General features: G+C 32.8%; 1 protein-coding gene across 1 annotated transcript in view; it reads left to right on the top strand.

Annotated features, from left to right (window-relative positions):
* The window catches only part of EPHA3 (EPH receptor A3), a 281,424-nt gene that overhangs the window by 245,906 nt on the left and 13,469 nt on the right, over positions 1 to 22,049 (top strand). The window contains exons 12-15 of the mRNA XM_004675278.2: positions 3,535 to 3,596; positions 5,570 to 5,779; positions 19,429 to 19,578; positions 20,979 to 21,172. Of these exons, the coding sequence (XP_004675335.1) occupies positions 3,535 to 3,596; positions 5,570 to 5,779; positions 19,429 to 19,578; positions 20,979 to 21,172 (616 nt within the window). The remainder of the gene's footprint in view (positions 1 to 3,534; positions 3,597 to 5,569; positions 5,780 to 19,428; positions 19,579 to 20,978; positions 21,173 to 22,049) is intronic.

Raw genomic sequence — 22,049 nt, 5'->3', positions numbered from 1 at the left:
TTAATAAAAAACAGTCCTCTGGAAATAAATTAAATTTCACTGACTCTATGTATCACTAAAAATATATTGATATTTTTATTTATCCTCTATGTTTCACTAAAAATATATTTATATTTATATTTATATTTATATTTATAAAATATATCCTCTATGTTTCACTAAAAATATATTTATATTTATAATTATCAAAAGCAAACATTTGATAATTATAATAAAAATTTATGGGTTTAGGTATATATTTATCACATTACCCTCTCATTATTTTATATAAAATGTGTTTAAGAAGGTAATATATGGTAATGTTGTAATAGACAGTGTTGAACAAGGAATTATCAGACATTTTGAATCATATTCTTATATCTTCAAATAGTAGTTCAATGACTAAGGGTACCTCTGAGCCACTAGGGATAGTTGAGGAAATGAACTAATTGTAACAGACTGATTTCCTTCCTTTACCCCATATTTAGGAAAATCACAATTTTATCTATACTCATAAATCAATTTAAGAATGGTAAAATTCCCCTGCAAATTATTTCTTATTCATTTTTGATGATTTCATTTCAGCCATTCATACGACAGTAATTTCATTGAGTATACTCAGATGGGTTTCAAGATCTCTTTGTGTAGTGTATGATACCACCTCTGTCTTGAGGAAGTGGATAATGTCATTTCTAAGTCAAAACATGCATAAGAACATTCAAATTTCGGTAGAGATATACTGCATTGTGTGCAGATTAGTTGGCATTTCATAACTTTGCTTTAAAAACATTTCAAGAGTGGTTCTCACCACTATAACACATAATCTTTTTTTTTCTTCATTTAACCCTATTTAAAACAATCAAAATCACTAGGGAAATTGAGTGAAGATTCTGCTTTCGAAGGTAAAATATTTTTGATTCTGTTTATTCTGTGTCTATACATTCGCGTTTGCTGACTCTTTGATGTTAACGCAAAACACATTTTCAGACTTGCCCATCTAAATTGATGTACTTATAAATACCTAAATTAGAGAGTTAAATACAGCCTGATCTGATTTCTGAATGGTCATGGGGCTTTGGCTTAATTGACTGGTTTGATTTTTCAGCTACTTTTATTTCCATTGCCAAACATTCTACTAGACATGCTAATGAGAAATGAAATGGTCTTAAGGCTTCCTTCTGGCTCTAGCCAGAAGGAAGAAAGTGATAAGCAAAGGTAGGGGTAGTGCATAAACACAGTCACTGCCCAGTGTAATTGAGAGCTGGCTGCATGAGGCCAAATATCTGTGACTACTTTCCTGAGACGCAGTGAGCTTTGGTAGTGTATTATTTCTCCCTACGATTGCATTAAAGAAGGAACATAGAAATTAGTGATTTATGGAAAATGCACACATGCAGTATGCATTCATCTGTTCATCCATATACCCATCCATTTCAGTTTAGATCAGATAAGGTCAGGTCTTTAGGCATTTGATTTATTTGCTCAGGAGAGATAAAAGTTTTCAACGATATGTTGAATATTGCCATGCTTCCTGAATATTGTCAAATCTATATTCTTAGCAAGAATATTGAAGAAGCACATTCTGGAGGCTTAAGCTTTTGACTAAGATGATTCTTAAGACAACCAGATTAACTAGATGTAAGTGTGCAAAACCCAAAATATAGAACTAAATCAGTGTTCTTATGAGACTAAATTGACATATAAGTTGATCGTTATATGTATTAAAATATCTAAATATTTTTATAGAATTTAAATATGTTTGTTCATCTTTCAATAAGTAAAGAATGTGAATTATGCTGCATTCATGTTTTAAATGGGTTCATGTATTAAAAGGAGTGAGTATACTTACTTGTATGTAAGTACCATGTAAGTACATATAAGCAAGTACTATGACTCATGCTACCAAGTCATAATACATAACCAATATGAGTTATTTTTTTTCACTTGTGAAAGGAAAAAAGGATATAAAGTTAGTTTCTAGCACCAGAATGGCAAACTAACCTTCAGAAATAAGAAATATGTGAGGAATAGCAATATGTTCTACAACTAGGTTTTCAGGGATGTTTGTTTAAAAATCTTATTTGCTGAAGGTTTTTCTCAAGAATTCATGTATTTCTAGACATGGAAGATGGTTTTTCTTCTTTTTGTAAAATGTTTGATTTAGAATTAGGGCAATATTGTAGCAACAATAAAGAAAGAGAATTATAGTATGGCAATGTGTAGGCTTTGATATCAGAATCAGCCATGCTGGAGATCTGATCAAGTATCTGATCAAGTTAAAATTTGTGATTTTAGAAAGTTTCTTATATTCACATATTTTCAGTGAAGGAAACAGTAAAATGGGAATAAAATATATTACTGAAACACAAGAATGATATGAAGATGAGGTTATATGCCAAGTCCTAGTATAATGTTATATAATTCCAATTATGGCAAATTAATGCAAGTGCTTCCTAAATATTAAAAATATGCACATTATATTCTTTTTTTATTTTGAATGTTGGTTTTATGTTAATTATTTTCATGGTTGTTATCAGAAATACATAAAGTTTTATTTTTAGCTTTACTCATATAACATTATACTGTAACAGTTGTCTAAAGTACTCAGTCTTCAGTGTCATCATTTTAATTCAGAATAATCCTAGGATTGACATTAAGCAATTATCCAAATCATTATCAGTGTTGAACATTTATCCTATTTGTAGCTCTACTTATCCAGTATAACTAGCACATTTATGTGTAATCCTTTTTTCATATTTTAAATATTTCCATCAGTATAAATTTCCAAAAGTGACAGCTCAATGCATTCACGTGTAGCACTTGACTTTCTAACTTATTAGCTATGTGACATTGAGCAAGTTAATTAGCCTCTACCTCTATGTTCTTCTGTGTAAATGAAATTGTAATAATTAACAAGTAAATGTATATAACATAATTAAACAAGCATTTGTCACGTAGGTAAAGGATTTACTGTTTAAAGATTTAATTGTACTTTAGGTCAGATATTTCCAAAATGATTCCTAAAACTTACTGATAATGTCATTTTAATTTTATTTTATTTTTAAATATAGTGAACTTGGATTTTGTAATTTTTGTGTGTTAGTGGTATAACATTTTAAAAGATCATAATTATTTGTCTTGTTTTTGCACAACTTGTATATCAGATGCATGAAGGCAGAAATTTTGATTTAATTATGCTGACAAAGCAGCCCCAAAGTGAACACTTAACATACAGTCTATAAGTAATTGTACAAAGTACAAATTGTTGAATTCATGACTCAGTGTTGGTCTTGCAGGCAGAAACACTTGATTTTGTCGGTTAACAATGATGTGATCTGATGGATAAAAACACAGGTTTTATGTTCACAGTATGCCAAATAACACAGTTTAGATGTCATAGGTTATGAGGCATTACCTGAAACCAATTAAAAAATTAGAAATCTTTTACATTTTTAATTCATCAGGTATATAAAAGTATATTATAAAAGTTCATTGCATTTTTTTTTTAATTTTCAGATGATTACAAATTTAATTTATTATTTACCATGTATCTAGGTAAACCAGTAATGATCGTCACAGAATACATGGAGAATGGTTCCCTGGACAGTTTCTTACGTGTAAGTAGATTATAGTTTAATATATCTACATATATATATACATACATTATATAGTAACTTTCTGCATTTATAGAAATATTTTTGTAATTAATTACTGAAAGTGTTAGATAAAACTTCTAATATTGTGCCAAGTAATTAGCACTCCCAAGTTTAAAGTAAGACTAAAATTTTCTGACACTAATTAATTAGCAAGAGAGAGATTGCAAAATTGTATACTTCTTTTGAGCATTCAAATATTAACTGTTTATATTGTTAAAACAAATTTGGACAGTTAATTTCAGTCTTTTTCTACCAAGACTCACATCAGTTCAAACAAAAATTACAAAATCTGAAGAGGTGGGATCCTATATTTCTGAATAATACACTGTTATAAATTAATGCTATCTTAATAGAAAATATATATAAACACCTAAAGTAAGACACAAGTAACATTAAAAGTAGCTCATTTTTTTTATTTAAAGTAACCTCAGTTAGTATTAAACTACTTTATAACATAGAGCTGTACATTCAGTAAATAAGTATATGCTGTATGCCAAATTTGTCTCAGTTCAAATATCATGTTGGTGGCATCATTGTGTTTAAATTTAAACGTTAAATTTAATTATTTTAACAAATGCTATGTTCAAATAGAAAGACTCTGGGGTATATAACACTTCCAGTAACCAGTCGCTACAATAAATAAAAAAGCAGACCTCTGGGCCCTTCCTGGTGGCACAAAGGTGGCACAGTACTATGAAGCCATCACAGCCACTGCAGCACAAGTTCAATCCCTGGCTGGGGAGGTGACCCACATGGCTCAGCAGACTTCTCCTGACCGACGGCTGCTCCCCTCAGCAGTGTACGTCAGTCAGTCCTCCTGTTCTGCTCCCCACTCTGTCTCTGGTGAATCCTCTCACACTACCCCCCCCAACCTTTGCACCTCTGGCCTACCCCCCAGTTCTTATATACATAAATAAATTTAAAAAAGAAAAGAAAGACAAAAAAATCATCCCTCTTCCTCATCATTTTTGAAGTAGCAGTAGACATATAAAACATAGAATAATTCATTATTATGGGGAAATTCTAAATTATATATGAAAGAAATTTATATATTTATTTTAATGTTCACAATCCATATAAAAATTTAGTCATATAATTATTTTCACAAACATATTTCAAACACAAATAGTTTCCAAGTCAGATAATTCAAACATCTAAGATAAAAATCTTTTAAAGTAGTTTGTTTGTGAAGCTATAACTACTTATGGAATTTCATATTTATCAATACAGTTATATATGTATGCATATACATATGTGTGTAACTACAGCCTGTATCTTCTACTTATCTCTATCAAATATAATTTGCCTATCTATTCATCTATCATCTATTACAGCCTATCTATTGATAATGTTATAAGTCACCTATTTTAATCCAAACAGATTGGAAGCTTTTCTGAATCCATCATTTGTAACATTGTTGACTATTGCTTTTTATCTCATGAAGTCTGGATAGAAAAGCAAATATCCAGTAACTAGTTTCTAGTAGTTTTGAACTAATTTTTCTAATGGTAATTTCAAATTTAACATCTGTCCTATTTGAAACTTAATAAAATATCTGGAAGACAAGAATGGGTGAATGTTCAATTGAATAAATAAATAAATAAATATGAACCTCAAATAGTCACAGGATTAATTTCATTTTGTTGCCCTTGATCGTAAAGTTGTAGAGGAATTGATCTGTTACACCATGACTAGCATTGTCTTAGTTTTGAATCAGACAATACTAGGGCACTTTTTCCCTACAGAGTGCTTGATCATGCAGCTACTATGTTTTCTGTGGGTTTGGGCTCTTGCAGACATTTATCAATAAAATCTCAGGCATGCAGAACTAAAATGTGCATGGTCCATCTATTTATAATTCTGTATATGATATTTTAACTAAAATATGTATTTGGGAAATCCTAAGTTAATTGCATGTTTGAAATGCCTCTCAGAAACACGATGCCCAGTTTACAGTCATTCAGTTAGTGGGAATGCTTCGAGGGATCGCGTCGGGTATGAAGTATCTCTCAGACATGGGCTACGTTCACCGAGACCTGGCTGCTCGGAACATCCTGATCAACAGTAATTTGGTGTGCAAAGTTTCTGATTTTGGGCTTTCACGTGTTCTAGAGGATGACCCGGAAGCGGCTTACACAACAAGGGTGAGTAACTCGTTTTCTTTCTTTTATCTTTGCTGGCCAAATTTGTACTGTGTTGGCTTACGACTACATAAAAATTATGTGCCAAATGCTTTGTCCATTATAACTGCCCTCTCCCCATGAAGCTTACCTTTTACATTTGAAATAGTATTATTTATCATGGGAAAATTGAGGGTCCTCCTTCAAAAGATGTGTAATGATTTCAATTATGGACCGTTTAATACTTTCCATGCCTTCTAAGAGAAAAGAGTTCTCACATACCTAGAGTCTTGTTATCTTTCGATTTACTGCTCTTTTCATCATGGTGGACCAACCTTTAGCAAACAAGTACATTTTTAGTTTCCACATCCTGATATATATAATTTGAAAACATTAAAGCAATGCAATATAAATAACAACAAAAAATACTCAAGCAAAAAATCAGCAAGAATAAATCCTGAACTTTGTGAAATGTGGATATCAGAGGGAATAGAAGGAAAGGATGAGGGGCTGGGGGAAAAGGCAGATAGGGTATTGGCATAGGTGGTTTTGTGGTGTGTGAGTGGAACATATGCCCATATGAAAGAGTAAAATGTAGCCAGTATATTAAAATTATATATATTTATATGAAACGTTAAATGAAAAATAATTTTAAAGCAAACTAAATAAAGTACATATAACACTTGCTCCTATGATAAAAATTTCAAAACCAAGATAAAAGAAAAAAGTTCTCTATAAGTATGCCAATCACAGAACATACTTGTAAGGTTGTAAGACAATTCTTGACATACTTTTTTCCATAGCTTTATATACCAACATGTGCATGAACATAACTGAAATATAATTACTCATAAAAACATTGTGTAGACTATTTAGCAATATACCTCTTGAAGCTATTTTACCATTAACAAATAATTTTAAAGTGTTTATTTTTAATACTTGGATTTTGGATGTATTCCATTTTCTGTATATGCCATTTTTTAAACAAGCCCTAACTAGTAGGGAAATTATTACGCTTAATTTTTAAGATACATTATACAAATGTAAATGACCTCCTAATTGGGCACAATTTTAACTGTTTGATATTGCCAATACTTTAATGTACATACTTATGTATAGTCCATACTTTTCCATTATGAATGTGAGCATTTTGGTATATGCATCACCCAGTTATATCCTATAGAGTCATTAATTTTCACTCCAAGTGTCATTATACAAAAAAATCTGTGGTGTCTGTCCCTTCATATTCTCACATGCCAAAAGAAAGAATGGACAGTTCAACAAACAGTCCATGACTGCTGTTTTCTTAGTTTATTCTATTTATTCCTGATTTTAAAAAACAAATAACTCATTCTCTTCTGAAATCACCAGTCTTCTTGACAATTTCATTGACAGCCACTAAGTTTGTCATCGGAGCTTCCACATCTCTGCATCACATTCTGAGAAGACGCCAGGCTATTCTCAGCTACAAATAAAATTAAAAAAAAAAAAACTAACTAACCCTAGCTGACCAGAGCTGAATCATCAAACAGGAAAGAAGGGCATGGGGAGGGTCAAGAACAAAGTGGAATCAAATAGGGGCTATGTTGGTGGGTGATTGGGACTTGCTAGTGGATACAGTCTTAAAGCGGTACTCCATGGGTGTATTCAAGTATTACGTCCATTAAAAATAAATTCATTCATTTATTTTAAAAAAGACATAAAGAGATACGGTTATAGAACCATAGACATACAGAAGCACAATGTCCCCCCAAAAAATAATAATAATAATAATAAAAGCTCAGTGTCTCACTCTAAATTATCTTTTTTGAGAAGTGTGTGCTTGTTGCAGGGACACTGCCATTGCATTAAATGTTTTGAGAAATTCTCTTTGGAAATTATGTTTAAAACTAGGTTATTAGTAATGTCATCAAAATTGTCTATGTGTGTAGAGATTTTTGAGAAACAGATTTGACTGAGATAAAAGTCCTGGTCTCATTAAATTTATAACTAATAACAAAAGAGCACATTATTGTACAGTAAAGGCCTCCTTTTTAAACCAAAACACTATTGTCCAGCTCAAATATCCACCGCATTGATTTGACTTAGTGTGCTATGATTTTTTTTTTCTAAAAGAAAGTTCTCTTAAAACACTGTGTGCTAAGGTGTTTCTTTCATTTAAACACATTTTTGTTAATCTTTCTACCACTCATGTTATATTAGTCACTTTTAAGTGTTTCAACCAGCATCTGGAGCTTCTACAATTCAGAAATTTGTGGTCAATGCCTCAAGTGCTTAAACCTTCCCCATTATTTCCTTTGAAAGTTACTGCCTTTAGGTAAAGGTAAGTGAGCAGAGTCTTTGATCCAGAGCCACTGAGTGAATGTGGGCTCTCTGTTTCGTTCATCTTTAAAACAGCTCTGTGTTCAACAGGGTGGGTAGAAGAATGGAATTGAAATTGTATCATCTAATTCTGTGCCTTAAATTTCTCTAACTGGCGAGAACATTTAAAAAGTTGAGAAAATAATGAGTTTTAAATTTTAAAATATTTATCAGACATGTTCCCATACTGCTTTTGAAGTGTGTGAGATTTTTTTCCTTCTGTCCTCAGTAGATATGCCTAGGAGGAAAAAGTCAGGTAAAATAATAATAATAATATGCACCTTTGGGTTTTTTTTTCTTTTTTCAAAAGAGATTGAGTAGGAAATCACTTTTTTCAGTACTCATAATGATTTTTCCTCATTTCTTATTACTAACATATAGAAATTCCATAAACATTGGTGCTTTCCATCATACAATAATATTATGCAAAATCATAAGAGAGTGAGAATGGCTAGAATGTTTTCATTTCACTATGAAAAATTCAAACTTGCAGACTTTTATTTTATTTTATTTTGCATTGACCTACTAATTTACTTAATTTTATTCTACAGGTGCCCTGCAATTGTTGATGAGGTCTATTGCAATTGAATAGCTTTTCGAACTTTCCCCTTAAGAATTTCATTTTAAACAAGTTAGCATTTTCATGGATAGAACAATGTACCCATGTGTATAAGCTTTCATACATCTATGTATATGACCATTTTTATATTCCTAAGTTAAAATAGACAAAATTAGGCCTAGATGATATAGAGATGAATAAAGGCTCTGATCTTATGTGCTTGGGAACTCAGTTTGGGAACTCAGATAATATACGAACAAGTAAAGATACAACAAGGCAAATAACTAATATAAAAAACTGGAGCAATATGTGAGAGAGATTATTTTAGGTCGGTTGATAAAATGATACTAGAGCAAAGAATTGATTAGAGCAATGGAGTGAATAATGTAAATATCAAGGCTCACTGGGTTCATTTTGTTTTAACTAATTTTCAATGTAATAAAATAAATTGAATCATTGCTCTAATTTTATTAAACTTACTTTGCAAGAAGACAAATTAAGCAGTTAGATTAATTAACTACTTAGACTTAGTATCAGCTAATATGGACAAATCCTCCTTTCTATTCCTTTGGTCCAGTCTAGAATGCGGTCCAGTCTAAATTTTGGAAGCTTAGTAAATGTCACTTTCTGAAATTATTTATAGCTCAATTGTGAATATCCCACATTTTCGAATATGTGATGAGATACAGGCTGGACCTTTACCCAAGAACCCTGCAGCCACTGACCAGTTTCAGATTCCTTTGGTCTTGAAAGGTACAATAGTCAGATGCCCTAAATCAGTCTTACCATTTGCTAATGGTGATAATTTGAATTCTAATAATGCGATCCTCCTTATCCCTTCTCAAACCATGGTTTTAGATATCATGATCATATGTGCTTTGGAGTTTTTTTTTCTTTTATGTGTTAGTCATAACTCTGAAATGACCGTTATTTCAATAGTGCAAGCAGTATTCACCACATCTGTATATATGTGTGTGTGTGTGTGTGTATATATATAAATTCACCATTGTCTCAACAGATATTCTTCAGATTCTAAATTGATATTTTCAGCTTTATTTATTAATCATCAACATATGAACGATCTTGTTCAAAAGTTTAACTTTTTTAATTATTAGAATGCATTAAGATTATTTCTGTTTCTGTTATTTTATTATTATTATATTGTATTCCTGTCATAGTGAACAGATATATCTGAGCTAGTTATAATATTGTTTCCTTGGAAAATTTTTCTCAGTGCCCAAAATTCAAAATAAGAGCAGTAATCATTTTAAAAATTTTGAAAACAAATGTATTCACGTCAGAATATGTGTTCAGTTTTTCTTTATTTTTTACATTGTTTTCATTGAAGATACATATACATCAGACCTAATTAAATATAATATTACTTAAGTATAAAAGTAATCGATGGTTATTTATATGTATTTCACTTTCTGAATATCCACAGTGTTACTTAGAATGCAAGGTACCACATTTTCCTGTATTTCAAGAAATTCTTAAACACTTCATATATTTTTGAAAAATCTCAAAAGTTCGAGGGTTGGGCTTTTGCTGCCTAAGAGGTCATCTGTCTCCCATCTCTTGTGGCAATTAACATCTGCTGGAACAATTCTCTCAGCGGTCTTTAAATTTGAACTACTGGGGATTAGAACAGATGCTTCCCCTGGGTGTCTTCTTGGCTTGCCCTTCACCTTGTCATCTACTGTTATCTACAGTGAAGGAACTTTAGTTCCTAACAATGGATAGATGCTAAATCCTAGAGTAAAATGATTTATCTGTATTGTTCCACTTCTAATCTAAGAAGTCAATATTTGTCTGTAGGTTAAACACTCAATTACTTAGGGTTTACTAAGATAAACTCTCCAAAGTCCTCTGTCACTCTGCGAATGACCTGACAGAGCTCACAAGCAGCAATGGGACTATGGGTTTCCTAAATCAGCAGGGAGAGATTTGTATATATAATTAGAGAGAAATTGGGACAGATATGAGTTATTATACCTCAATGTCCAGAGAGTTAAGCAATTACCCACCTTTTCTTTAGAAATCAAAACTTGAAGCCCCTTAACCCATAATGAATGAGTAGACTTCAGTTAAGTGCCTGAAATAATTCAGGCTTTTAGCCAAATGTTTCATTTGAACTGTCTAAATTCATTAAACTTAAAGAACTGAATTGCAGGATCTTTGGAGAACAGATTTACTGTGTGAATCCTTCCCTAACTGCTGTTCCTAGACAAAGGGAACAAGGTTTTGGGCTACTTCAACTAATCCTGGATTAGAGTTTAGCAGTGATGGAATGCCTACACCACAGAATCCCTAGTATCTTGACTTGCAGTATTTTACTTTTCCCTCTTTAACTTTGTTGTAAGAATTCTACAGAAATAAATTCAGATGACACCCCAAAATATATGCAGTTTTTGGTTCAAATTTAAGATCATCTTTAAAGTACACACAAATTAGCATTAAATTTGTCAATCCCCGTGTGTGTGTGTGTGTGTGTTCAACATATAAATTTGAAAGTTGAAAAACCTGATGTTTATGTCAGCTTAAATAGTAAAGATAGAAAAAAACTACATAAAATCAGGTTTTGTGTTTAGCATTACCCAAGGTTAAAACAAATGTCTAAGTTTATATTGCAGAATCAATGCTATGTCCAGAAGCCAAGACTTCTGACTCCTACTCAACTTGATAACCCAAGTGAAATAAAGTAACCATAAATCCCATCACTTCCAATTGCTGAGGTATATGATGATAGATAGACAGACAGGCAGACAGATACATAGAGTCATCAACACTGAAGGAAGTAGCTCTCCATTTGACATTGAAAATACGAGAAAAATACTTTAACTTTTGATTCTGTTCAGTTTGGATTGCAACTTCCTCTTTTAGACCTACTAGTCTGTGTAAATTTTCAAATGATTTCTTAGTTCTAACTCATTAGTAAAGTTGTGTCATAATAGGTTTTCTGTGGCAGGAGAGAAAGATGCCAAATGATGACACCATTTTGTCTCATCAGATCCAACATTTTGGATAGCCTATGGGAGGATTTATTTGGAAGTATTTGAAAAAATCTAAAATGTTTTAAATGCCTCCCACATTATCCACTGAGAAAACAATTTCTTAACATGAAAATAATAAAGCAGCATAAGCTGGAATATGTTAGGATAGTAAGTGGGAAGGAAAATAAATTTTTGTGGTAACAATCAGGTGTAGAAGTCCAACTAAAATCTGCAATGAGTATTTGTAAAAAATGTCAGGAGTCATATTCTTGTATATTCAATTTATTACTTTCCTATAGATTTATAGATGCTCAACTTGAATGCTGAGTGCCTTATCATGAAATTAAAATTAAATTAAAATTAAATTAAAATTAAAATTTATGGATGCCAACTTCTTTCGCATATATGTCAGAGCCAAATTAAATCCACAAGAACTCATCCAGTGTCTTTAGATGCCAGTGACATTTATGTTTTTGTAGCCATAGATGCTGTTTGCTCCTGGAGTAAAAATTTATTTCCTACAAAAGTCTTTGCCCTTTGATGCCAAAGGTATATAACTAGCAAACTTATTAGTTGAACCTCCTGGTCAAATATAAATGCATTGATGGAACATTTGGAATCCAAGCCACATTGGTCATTCTATCTTCTGTTATCCTTCTGCTAACTTATCTACTAGATAGGACATTCAGGTTCTGCCTTTTATTCTTCATATATGTATTCCCATAGTTTAAAACTAGAGTCTGGATAAAGGAATATATGGTTAATTTATAAAACTATTTTGTTTCACTAACTCTGTAGAGTTATCTTCTTTTCAATAAAAGGAAATGAAGACAAATAAATGTAGAAAGTAAAATTAAACATAAAAAGAATGGGAAATAGGTTAGATTATGTAGTATTTAGCAAAACTCAAGTACTGGGTTAACTCAGATAAACTTGGCTATTGCTTTTCTACACTAAATTATGGATTAAAAATAACATACAGGCCCTCCCTGGTGGCGCAGCGGGTTAAAGCACAGCACTGAGAAGCTAAAGCCACTTCCGCATGAGTTTGGTTCCCACCTGCCCCGGAGGTGACCACATGGCATGGCAGACCTCTCCTGACCCGCCCGCTGCTCCCCTCAGCAGTGTACTTAGTCGATCTGCCTGTTCTGCTCCCCACTCTGTCTCTGGTGAAGCCTCTCGCCGCCCCTGAGCCTCTGGCCTGTACCCCAGTTCTGTATGTACAAATAAATAAATCTTAAAAAAAAAAAATGATAACATACGAAGGTTACAAACAAGGGGAGCTGTTCATTCCACATAGTCTACGCTAAAAATCCTGTACCCTACAGATAAATCCTGTACCCTACTTGAATTATTTACTGTCCTTTTGTGACACAGATATAAAGAGGTGGTTCTCAAGGAGTCTTGATTTTGTTCCCCAATGAATATTTGACATTATCTGGAGACAAATTTTGACTGTCAGTATTGAGTGCATGCTAATGCAGTCTGTGGGTTGACAGAGATACTGCAAAGCAATACACAGAACAACCATCAGACAAAGAATTAATCTGATCTAGGCCAGTAGACCGGCTGCAGAGAGCTTATTCTGCTACCATGTGTAAAGAATGAGAGTGAGGATCAAATGTCCCTGTCAGATATTTAGGAAAAAATCTGTTACTATCGCAAGTTGTATACAAGATTGCAGGTTGTCTACCAGTTAGGGCAAGGTAGAATATATAGCCCTTCTAAAAAATAATATGCACCAGACTAGTCATTTACCATCAAGATTTCCTAATATGTTGAAATTTGGGATATCACAAATACAATGAAATAAATTGTATGTTAACAATTTTCTTTCATTTGCTTTTAATTTAATATTTGAAATTGCCAACTGTCCCCTCCCCATCCACTGAATTTCAAACACTATATTTTTGATGTTTCATTTCATTTGATGTCACTAGAATAAACTTGTGAGTGTGACACCACCAAACAGGTGGCATATCTTTCCATTCAGCAATGGTCTTAACTATATATTATGTCTCTTTGCTTTAAATTTTCACTTTGCCTCATTCTAAAAGAGATTAGGGCAATAGGCTAAAATATTTATTAAGTTATTAATGGAATTTTTATGTTGATAAATTAATTTTGAAACAGTTGCTAGCAGATGCATATTGTTTATGGAGCCAAATGAAAATGTCTATAGCATTTGCAAATTCTAAAATTCTTATTACACACAACATCCTGTGAGATATTTTCATAGTTTTAGAAATACTATAAAAATTGTTGCTCACTAATTCTTATATTTACTATTGTTTTCTAGCTAATTGCATTATTAAACAGTAGCATTTGGTGAAAGATGAGTATATCATAGTGTGATTTTTTTCATTTCATTATATTTTTATTTTATTATTTTTTTGTTTTGTTAATTCTTTAATCTTCTAATATGGGCTATTTTTTTTTCATTAAGTTCCTTTTTTAAATTTTATATATTTTTATAACATTCTTCATTGTTTGTATGCTTTTTCATCTGGGTTATAATCCCTGTGGAATCCTCACCACCAGTTCACACATGTACTAGCTGCTATTTTTCATTTTCTTTCTGATTTATTTCACTGAACATGATCCCTTCCATCTCCATCCAAGTTGCTGCAAAAGCATAGGTTTATCTTTTTTTTTATTCAGTAATATTCCATTTAATATATGAACCATATCTTCTTGATCTAGTCATCTCTTTTGGGGCATTTGAGTTTTTTCCATAGCTTACCTATTTTTAATAGTGCTGCAATAAAAATAAGGATTCAGGTGACCTTTTGAACTAGTTTTTGTGTCTTTTAGGTAGATATTTAAGAGTGGAATTGCTGGATCATATGGACTTTCCATTTTTAACAGTTTGAGAAAACTCTAAACAACTTTTTGAGTTTCACTTTGAGAAGGAATATACGGGATCAGAGGGTTAAAAAAATTACAATAAAGTAAAAATCAAAATCAACAAGCAACTATAAACCAGAGAGAGCAGTATCAAAACAAGGGTAGGAAGAGCACAAGAGACTAGTGTGATTGTTTTAAAAGTGGTTATGCTATAATATTTCCAGATGGTAAGCAAACTAGATTCAGTGTATTAATATCTAAAAATGAACTGTATATTTTAAATGTTTAAAATTATCAAAGTTTATCAGTAAAATTTACTCCTCTAAGTTTATAAAATAATCTTACTGTATCTCAACAAAATTATGCAATTTTATTGTTCATAAGAAACACAGTCATATAAGCAGAAGAGTGAAAAAAGTCAGACTCTAGTTTTAAACTATGGGAATACATATATGAAGTATAAAAGGCAGAACCTGAATGTCCTATCTAGTAGGATAAGTTAGCAGAAGAATAACAGAAGATAGAATGACCAACGTGGCTTGGATTCCAAATGTTCCATCAATGCATTTATATTTGACCAGGAGGTTCAACTAATAAGTTTGCTAGTTATAACGAGCAAGCAGGAAACATACCTCCCAAGAATAAAGAATAGCATGTATTTGGAAAAAAGATAATTGAATTTATGTCAAGGAGTATTTGTTAGCACCTATTCTACAAATTGTCCCAGAAAATATTGAAAAATATAATTGTTCTCTGCACTGAGCACAAGTTCATATTGCTTATGCTCATTGTGTTAAGCTTGATAACTATTATTCAGTTTGTCTAGTTTATGATTGCAAGTTATGTAGAATAAAGGTGATGGAGGTTTACTCATTATTGTTTGGATTTTTTTTTTTTTTACCTTTGGCAATGGATTTATAAAAAAAAAAAACATGTAATTTAAAATCAGTATAGCAAGATGACTGACCTTTAATAGAATATTCTGATATTTTGCCTTTTCTTCCTTTCCACTATCCTTCAACTGGTTACTATAGCTTTAATGTTGGCATAAATATCTCATTTATTTATTTCCATTGTTGTGGCACTAACAGAGGTGCACTGAGGCTTACAAGAAGATTGTTTAATAGCACTAGCACTGATTCAGATTTGTGTCCTGCGACTGAGCCCTGTTTATAGGAAGCACCAACCTTGAACTGGTCCAAGGTGCTGTTGCATTGATCAGATATTACATGGTCAGATATTGTGTGGTCACATACCAAAAAGTGAGTTAAAGGGTCAGTAGTCATGGGATTTTTCAGGTTTCTCTTGCTTTACTATTATATTTTTTATTGAAGTAATGCTGATTTTTAATTATGTATATGATTTAGAGATGTAGGATCACACCTTTAGGGTATATTTTACCACACACACCATCAGTAAAGCACCATAGTTCTCCGTCATAGTCCTTTGGAACCCCAACGCTCATCACCCCTCTCTGGTAGAGGAAATAAGGCAAAGGTCATTTTCAACACAAACAGTACAAAATGCTATTCAAATTTAGCAATATTCGATTTTTTTATGCTAAAATAAATCAGACTAAGAATTTCATTTGTTTATTTTTCCCTGATTGATAAACAATATTAAACCTTTCTGGTTATAAATAGAAAAAAAAAATACACCATCATTTACGTACTTAATTTGAAGTTAAACTAACAAATTTTTATTTTTGGTGGATTTTGAATATTTTATAAAAATTTACACAATGAAAGCAAATCAATGACAGCTGATTGGAATATATACAAGGAAATGATTTGCATGAACCTATAAAAATGCACCGCATTCACGTTCATCCTGCACAAGCAGAGAGGTTATGGCGTGAACACTCCTTCTGAGAGGACAGGCATGACTATTTTGATTCCTGAAGTAGGATTTTTGTTTACATCCAGAACAACAAATAAAAAAGATTCTCCTTCCACGCTTAAATGCAAGTGTGGTTCTTTCCTTCTTAAAAAACATCACTCCACAGTATTCAAAATTTTATTAAAAATACAATCAGAGCTCTTCTCTCAGGAAGAGTGATATAGGACTTAGTATGAAATAATTTTGATAATGAAGTAAAACACAAAAATGGTTGTCATCAACCAGTATTCTTCTGTTCATGTCTGCATTTCATTTCAACTAGATACCTTGTGAGATGACATAGCTGTCTTATATTCCTAAATAGATATAAAGTTTTCATTATGGCAAAGATTTACTTCATTAGTGCAATTTTAGTACTTTCAGTTATTTAGTTGGGCACAAAGGACAGATAGTGTCCTTTAGCAGAGATAAAACTTTTAACTGAGGTTTTTTTAATGTTATCTTTCCATTGCCATTTGAATACAGCTTTGTTTAACTTCTGTGAATACTCACAGTTCTTTAAGAAAGTGTGTCCAATGATTTCACTCTGTATTTTAAAGACATTTTGTTAAATGCCCTTATTTTTAAATCACAATCAAGTGGTGCTGTTTGAAATCTTGAATCTAAAACACAAACTTGATATAGGCAGGCACACAGAACTTAATTTGGAGATTTTTAACTTTTATTTATTATTTTTGAAACCAGTGAATTAGAAAATGGCAATATTGGCTTGGATCATCTAAATTTAAGTATGACAAAAGACCCTTTGAAGTATTGGAAAAAAATACAAATGGTAACGACGGTACAGGAGTATGATTGCTGGGGGAGAGATGAGGGGGTGGTGTGGCACCAAGCACTGTCTCGTCTGCATTTCTCATGCTAGGACACACCCCTCCAGAGCATGTTGAATAGCCAGTGTTTCTCTAACTCCCGCGCTCTCCTTAGTCTGGCTCCCACTCTCCAGCTTGACGCGTTTCACTTCACCAATATAAACTGTCAGCTATTCTTAGGCTGGTAGCTTCTAAACAAGCCTGGACTCCACTGGCCCTCTTGGGCTCACGTTACTAAGTCTGCAAAGCCCTGTGCCTTCGAAGATCTGGCAAATCTCTTTCTGAACAGCTCACTTGTCTGGAAACATCAAAGAGAAATGTCAAGTTTACGGAGATAGTTACACCACACAGACCACACCCCTCTGAAGGATAAAAGTTGCTCAGTCTACCTGTGATTAAATCCCAATTTGACCTTTCCCGTCTCACCCATTAGATGCCTCCACATGCCGAATATAATCACAGGGGAAGCATTTCCAAATATACTTTGCTTGAGTCAAGAAACTATGCTAAATATTTTACTGAAATTTGTCATTTAGCCCCACCATGTTGTATGAACCAGTATTTTACTTTCCCAAATAACAGATGAGAAAACTCAGGCGCAATGAGGTTTAATAACAACCTCCTCAGGGCTGATCCATTCCCTTAGAAGCAATTTGGTTTTACCCATGAACATTATTTTAAAACTCATGAAGTACTCTGAGGTGCAGTGGCATGAGAACACATTTTGATGAATACGGGTTGATATTTTGATGATGTGAGTTCTTCAAAAGATCCAGCCCTTTTTTCTTGTATGAGAAAATAAAAAGTCATCATCTCTCAAAGTTTAATTCATATGTGGGTTCCCTAGCATATCTCCTGGAAAGCTTGGCTCCATTCCACAACAACCTCCTTTTCTGCCTTTTTACTCAGCTTGCAAGTCCAGGGCATGGAGGGGATGATCAACATCTCTGAAGCTGTTTAGAAATGCAGACTCTGGAACTACTGAATCAGAATTTCCATTTTAATGGGAGCATCAGATGATGCATATGCATTACAAATTTTGAGGAGCAAAGCCCTAGAAACTTATTTCTTTTTACATTTAGTTATTCACAGCAACCAATTATCATTCCTACTTGCCTCATATTTTCCAAAGAGAAGAGCCAGTAGGTTATTTATATTTGTTTCACCCAGAGTGACTAGCATAATATTTCCCATATGGTTACTAGTTGACACATCTTTATTAAATATATTTATTAAACTGAGAGCAAATTCCACAGGAGACATACCTTTATATCTTCCATAACTCATAAAAACATGTTTTCTTCTTTATACTGTAATTCCTGGGAATGCAGATATTAAATCTGTCTTGATCATAGGATGTTCCTTAGTCCACTGCAGTGAAAAGTGAATAGATTAGTTAACATGATTGATTCATGTATAGACGAAAGTGTCATGAAAGTATTATTTTATTTTAAATTTATTTAGTTAAAAATACCTATAAGAGGGCCCTCCCTGGTGGCACAGAGGATTAAAGCACAGCACTAAGAAACTAAAGCCACTTCAGCACGAGTTCTATCCCCAGCCCCGGACGTGATCCACATGGTGTGACAGACCTCTCCTGACCCACCTGCTGCTCCCTTCAGTAGTGTACTTCATCAGTGGGCCTGTTCTGCTCCCCACACTGTCTCTGGTGAATCTTCTCACTGCTCCTGCACCTCTGGCCTGTATCCCAGCTCTATATGCATAAATAAATGAATCTTTTAAAAAAATGCCTATAAGAATGTATGTGGCAAAAAGTTAAGTTTGTTACAGATAGTAATGCATGCACATTCTGAATAAAAAATGCTTGATCAAGGATAAATCTAAGTTAAATCAATAAAATTGATTTGATATACCTCATTCAATTCTGTTATAGAATGTCTACTTCAAGTTGTTTTACTACAAAACACTAATATGATACAGTTAATATGTACTATAAGTATTAAAATACTTCCATTTTTTTTCCTTTCATCATTTCAAACTTCCTCCAAATTGATTGAAAGTAAATATTCAGATAACGCTATGTCACATATTCCTCGTTGGTCTTACAATAGAAGACTATAAATATATTTTAGCAGAAACCATGTTCCATGTTAGAGAAAATTCCCTGACCAATTCTGTCAGATTTTAGATTATAATGTATAATGTATGTTTTTTACATATGTACATATGATTTTTTATTCAAAGGGAGGGAAGATCCCAATACGGTGGACATCACCAGAAGCTATAGCTTACCGCAAGTTTACATCAGCCAGCGACGTGTGGAGTTATGGGATTGTTCTCTGGGAGGTGATGTCCTATGGAGAGAGACCATACTGGGAGATGTCCAATCAGGATGTAAGTGTTTGTAGTTTGTGAGTTATAGGTTCAGATTAAGAGATCAAGCTGTGCAAGGAAGTGGAGCATAATGAAACCAGGTGGTTCCCAGTTTGTGACATGGAAATAGAATGCTTAGAAAAAATAAAATTGTTTGCAAGTCTTGCAAATATAGTCCTTAAATTGTATTTCTGGCTTTACATTAGAGAGCAAGCAGGTATTGAGAAATGAGACAAATGAAGACATTCTCAGCAAGAATATGACTAAATAAATGACTTACCAAATAGCAGTAAGTATCAGAGAGTGTTAAAATTATTTCTGCTACAGAATTGTTTCTGTGTAATATTAGCATGACACACATGTCTGCCATCCTTTGTAGATTTAACCAACACACCTATGCCAACATTTTTTTTACTTAAATACAATGTTTCCCAAAGTCAGACAAAACAACCAAACTCCTACAACTTTCTATTATAAATACTGTGATATGATTTTTCAAAAGGATTTTTGTGTTTAAAATCATGTTTTGCTAATGCTTGGTAAAAGGATTCTATTGGCATATGGTATTAACACTCACAGATTTTTCTTTATGCTTAGTCAGAAACCAAGTATGATCTCAAAGATACAAAAGAAGGGACCTTGAGATGCTTGTAGTCATTTCCTACTTACCACAGATAAAATCAGTTTTACTGTATTTGGATATAAAAACTTTCTGTACTACTTTAAACAAGTTTTTTTTTTTTTAATTACAGATTACATAAATGTGATTCACTGTTTCACATCTCTGTTTTCCAAATTCTTCCTAAATCGTGGCATCTTAGTCTTGTCTCTGGACCAACAGCTTTAGCATGGTATAGGAGTTTGTGGGAATTCAAGTTTTCAGGCCTTACTGGCCTTACTGTATACTTAGGAAAACAGAGAATGATGATCTATATATATATATGATTCCTCCATATGATTCTGATATACACTAAAATTCAAAAATAATTTATTTACATAATTTAAAATACTAAGAGTTCATAAAATGCATGGGGGTTTACCAAAGATATTGTCACTTGGTCTGGGTATAGCTAAAATCCATACAATTTTTTTTCTGCATTAATTTATATATAGTGTCCATAGCAATCTATATTGTCAAATGAATTTTTCTTATAAGCACAGCATTCTTTCTTTTGATTTTAATCTGAAAAGGATCTTTAAAAATTCTTCCTTCCTAAATTCATTTTCAAGCTTTTGATCTTCTTTATAGAATGTTTTCAGGATTGAATACACTTTTACTTGATAAGCTTTTTTTTCCCTTAAGTAATTTAAAATGAGATCATTTTCACTTAATGTTAAAATACTCACATGAGTGTGTCCTGCACATGAAGAAGTAAAATGTCTCTACGTCTTAAGTCACAGAAACTTTGCTTTTCACACAGGTCATTAAAGCCGTGGATGAGGGCTACCGCCTGCCACCCCCCATGGACTGTCCAGCTGCACTATACCAGCTGATGCTGGACTGCTGGCAGAAAGACAGGAACAACAGACCCAAGTTTGAGCAGATTGTCAGCATTCTGGACAAGCTTATCCGGAACCCAGGCAGTCTGAAGATCATCACTAGTGCGGCAGCAAGGTGACACATTTGATTGTGCATTCTGCAGTCACTCTGAAATTAATGTATTTTCTATCTTCAAGGTAGTAATCTCTCTCACTCACTCAAGTGCTTTCTTTGATATTTACATTCCTCATGATTGAATGTATGTTTTCCTCCCCTCTTTTTTGCTTTTTGTCTTTTTTTCTTTCCTTCTTTCACCCTCCTCTCTCTCGAATCCTTTAGGAGCAATTATCCTATGTAGTGATGATGATGAAACTCTCAGATATCTTTAATTCCTGTTGTGTCTATCAGTGACACTATATTCAGGCTGTTTACCCAAAACACAGCTTCTTTACATGATCTGCTATTTAACAAAAAGAATGCACACACATCTGTATGTATAAACATTTTTTTGGCATGGTGGAGAATTCTAGTGAAGTCCCAGTTTGTTCCTCATTTAAAGTTTTCATAATAGTAAGTGCTTCATTGAACTCCCTCAATGAAATAATTAAATAATAATTATTTAACTCATTGATGTCTAATTACTTTATTAGGTACTGTCAAAGATAAAACTAACAGTAAAACAATATCAGTGACCAAAGATCACAGCACAGATGTCAACATATCATATCTCCAATGCAATTCAGAATGCATGATGTCAGATTTTGTGCATATTATTTGTTATTAATAACCAAATTCTCTTCGTTGTTTTGAGGAATGTAAATTAAACTGTACTCAAAATGAAATGAAACAAATGTTGGAAGCCAAAGGAGAAGGAAAAAAACTATTTAGATAGTTGTTGCTTCTCAGAGAAACCAAAGGCAAAGCTACCACTGATCTTTCTTGATGATTTTTAGTTTCATTGTACACTTAAAGTTAGTGAGTAAACAGTAACTTTACTTTTTTTTTTTTTTTA

This window comes from Condylura cristata, unplaced genomic scaffold, assembly GCF_000260355.1.
Source record: "Condylura cristata isolate star-nosed mole 26May11 unplaced genomic scaffold, ConCri1.0 scaffold00003, whole genome shotgun sequence".
NCBI classification, from domain to species: Eukaryota; Metazoa; Chordata; class Mammalia; order Eulipotyphla; family Talpidae; genus Condylura; species Condylura cristata.
The sequence above is the reverse complement of the archived record's forward strand: the minus strand, read 5'-3'. Positions and strand labels throughout refer to the sequence as shown.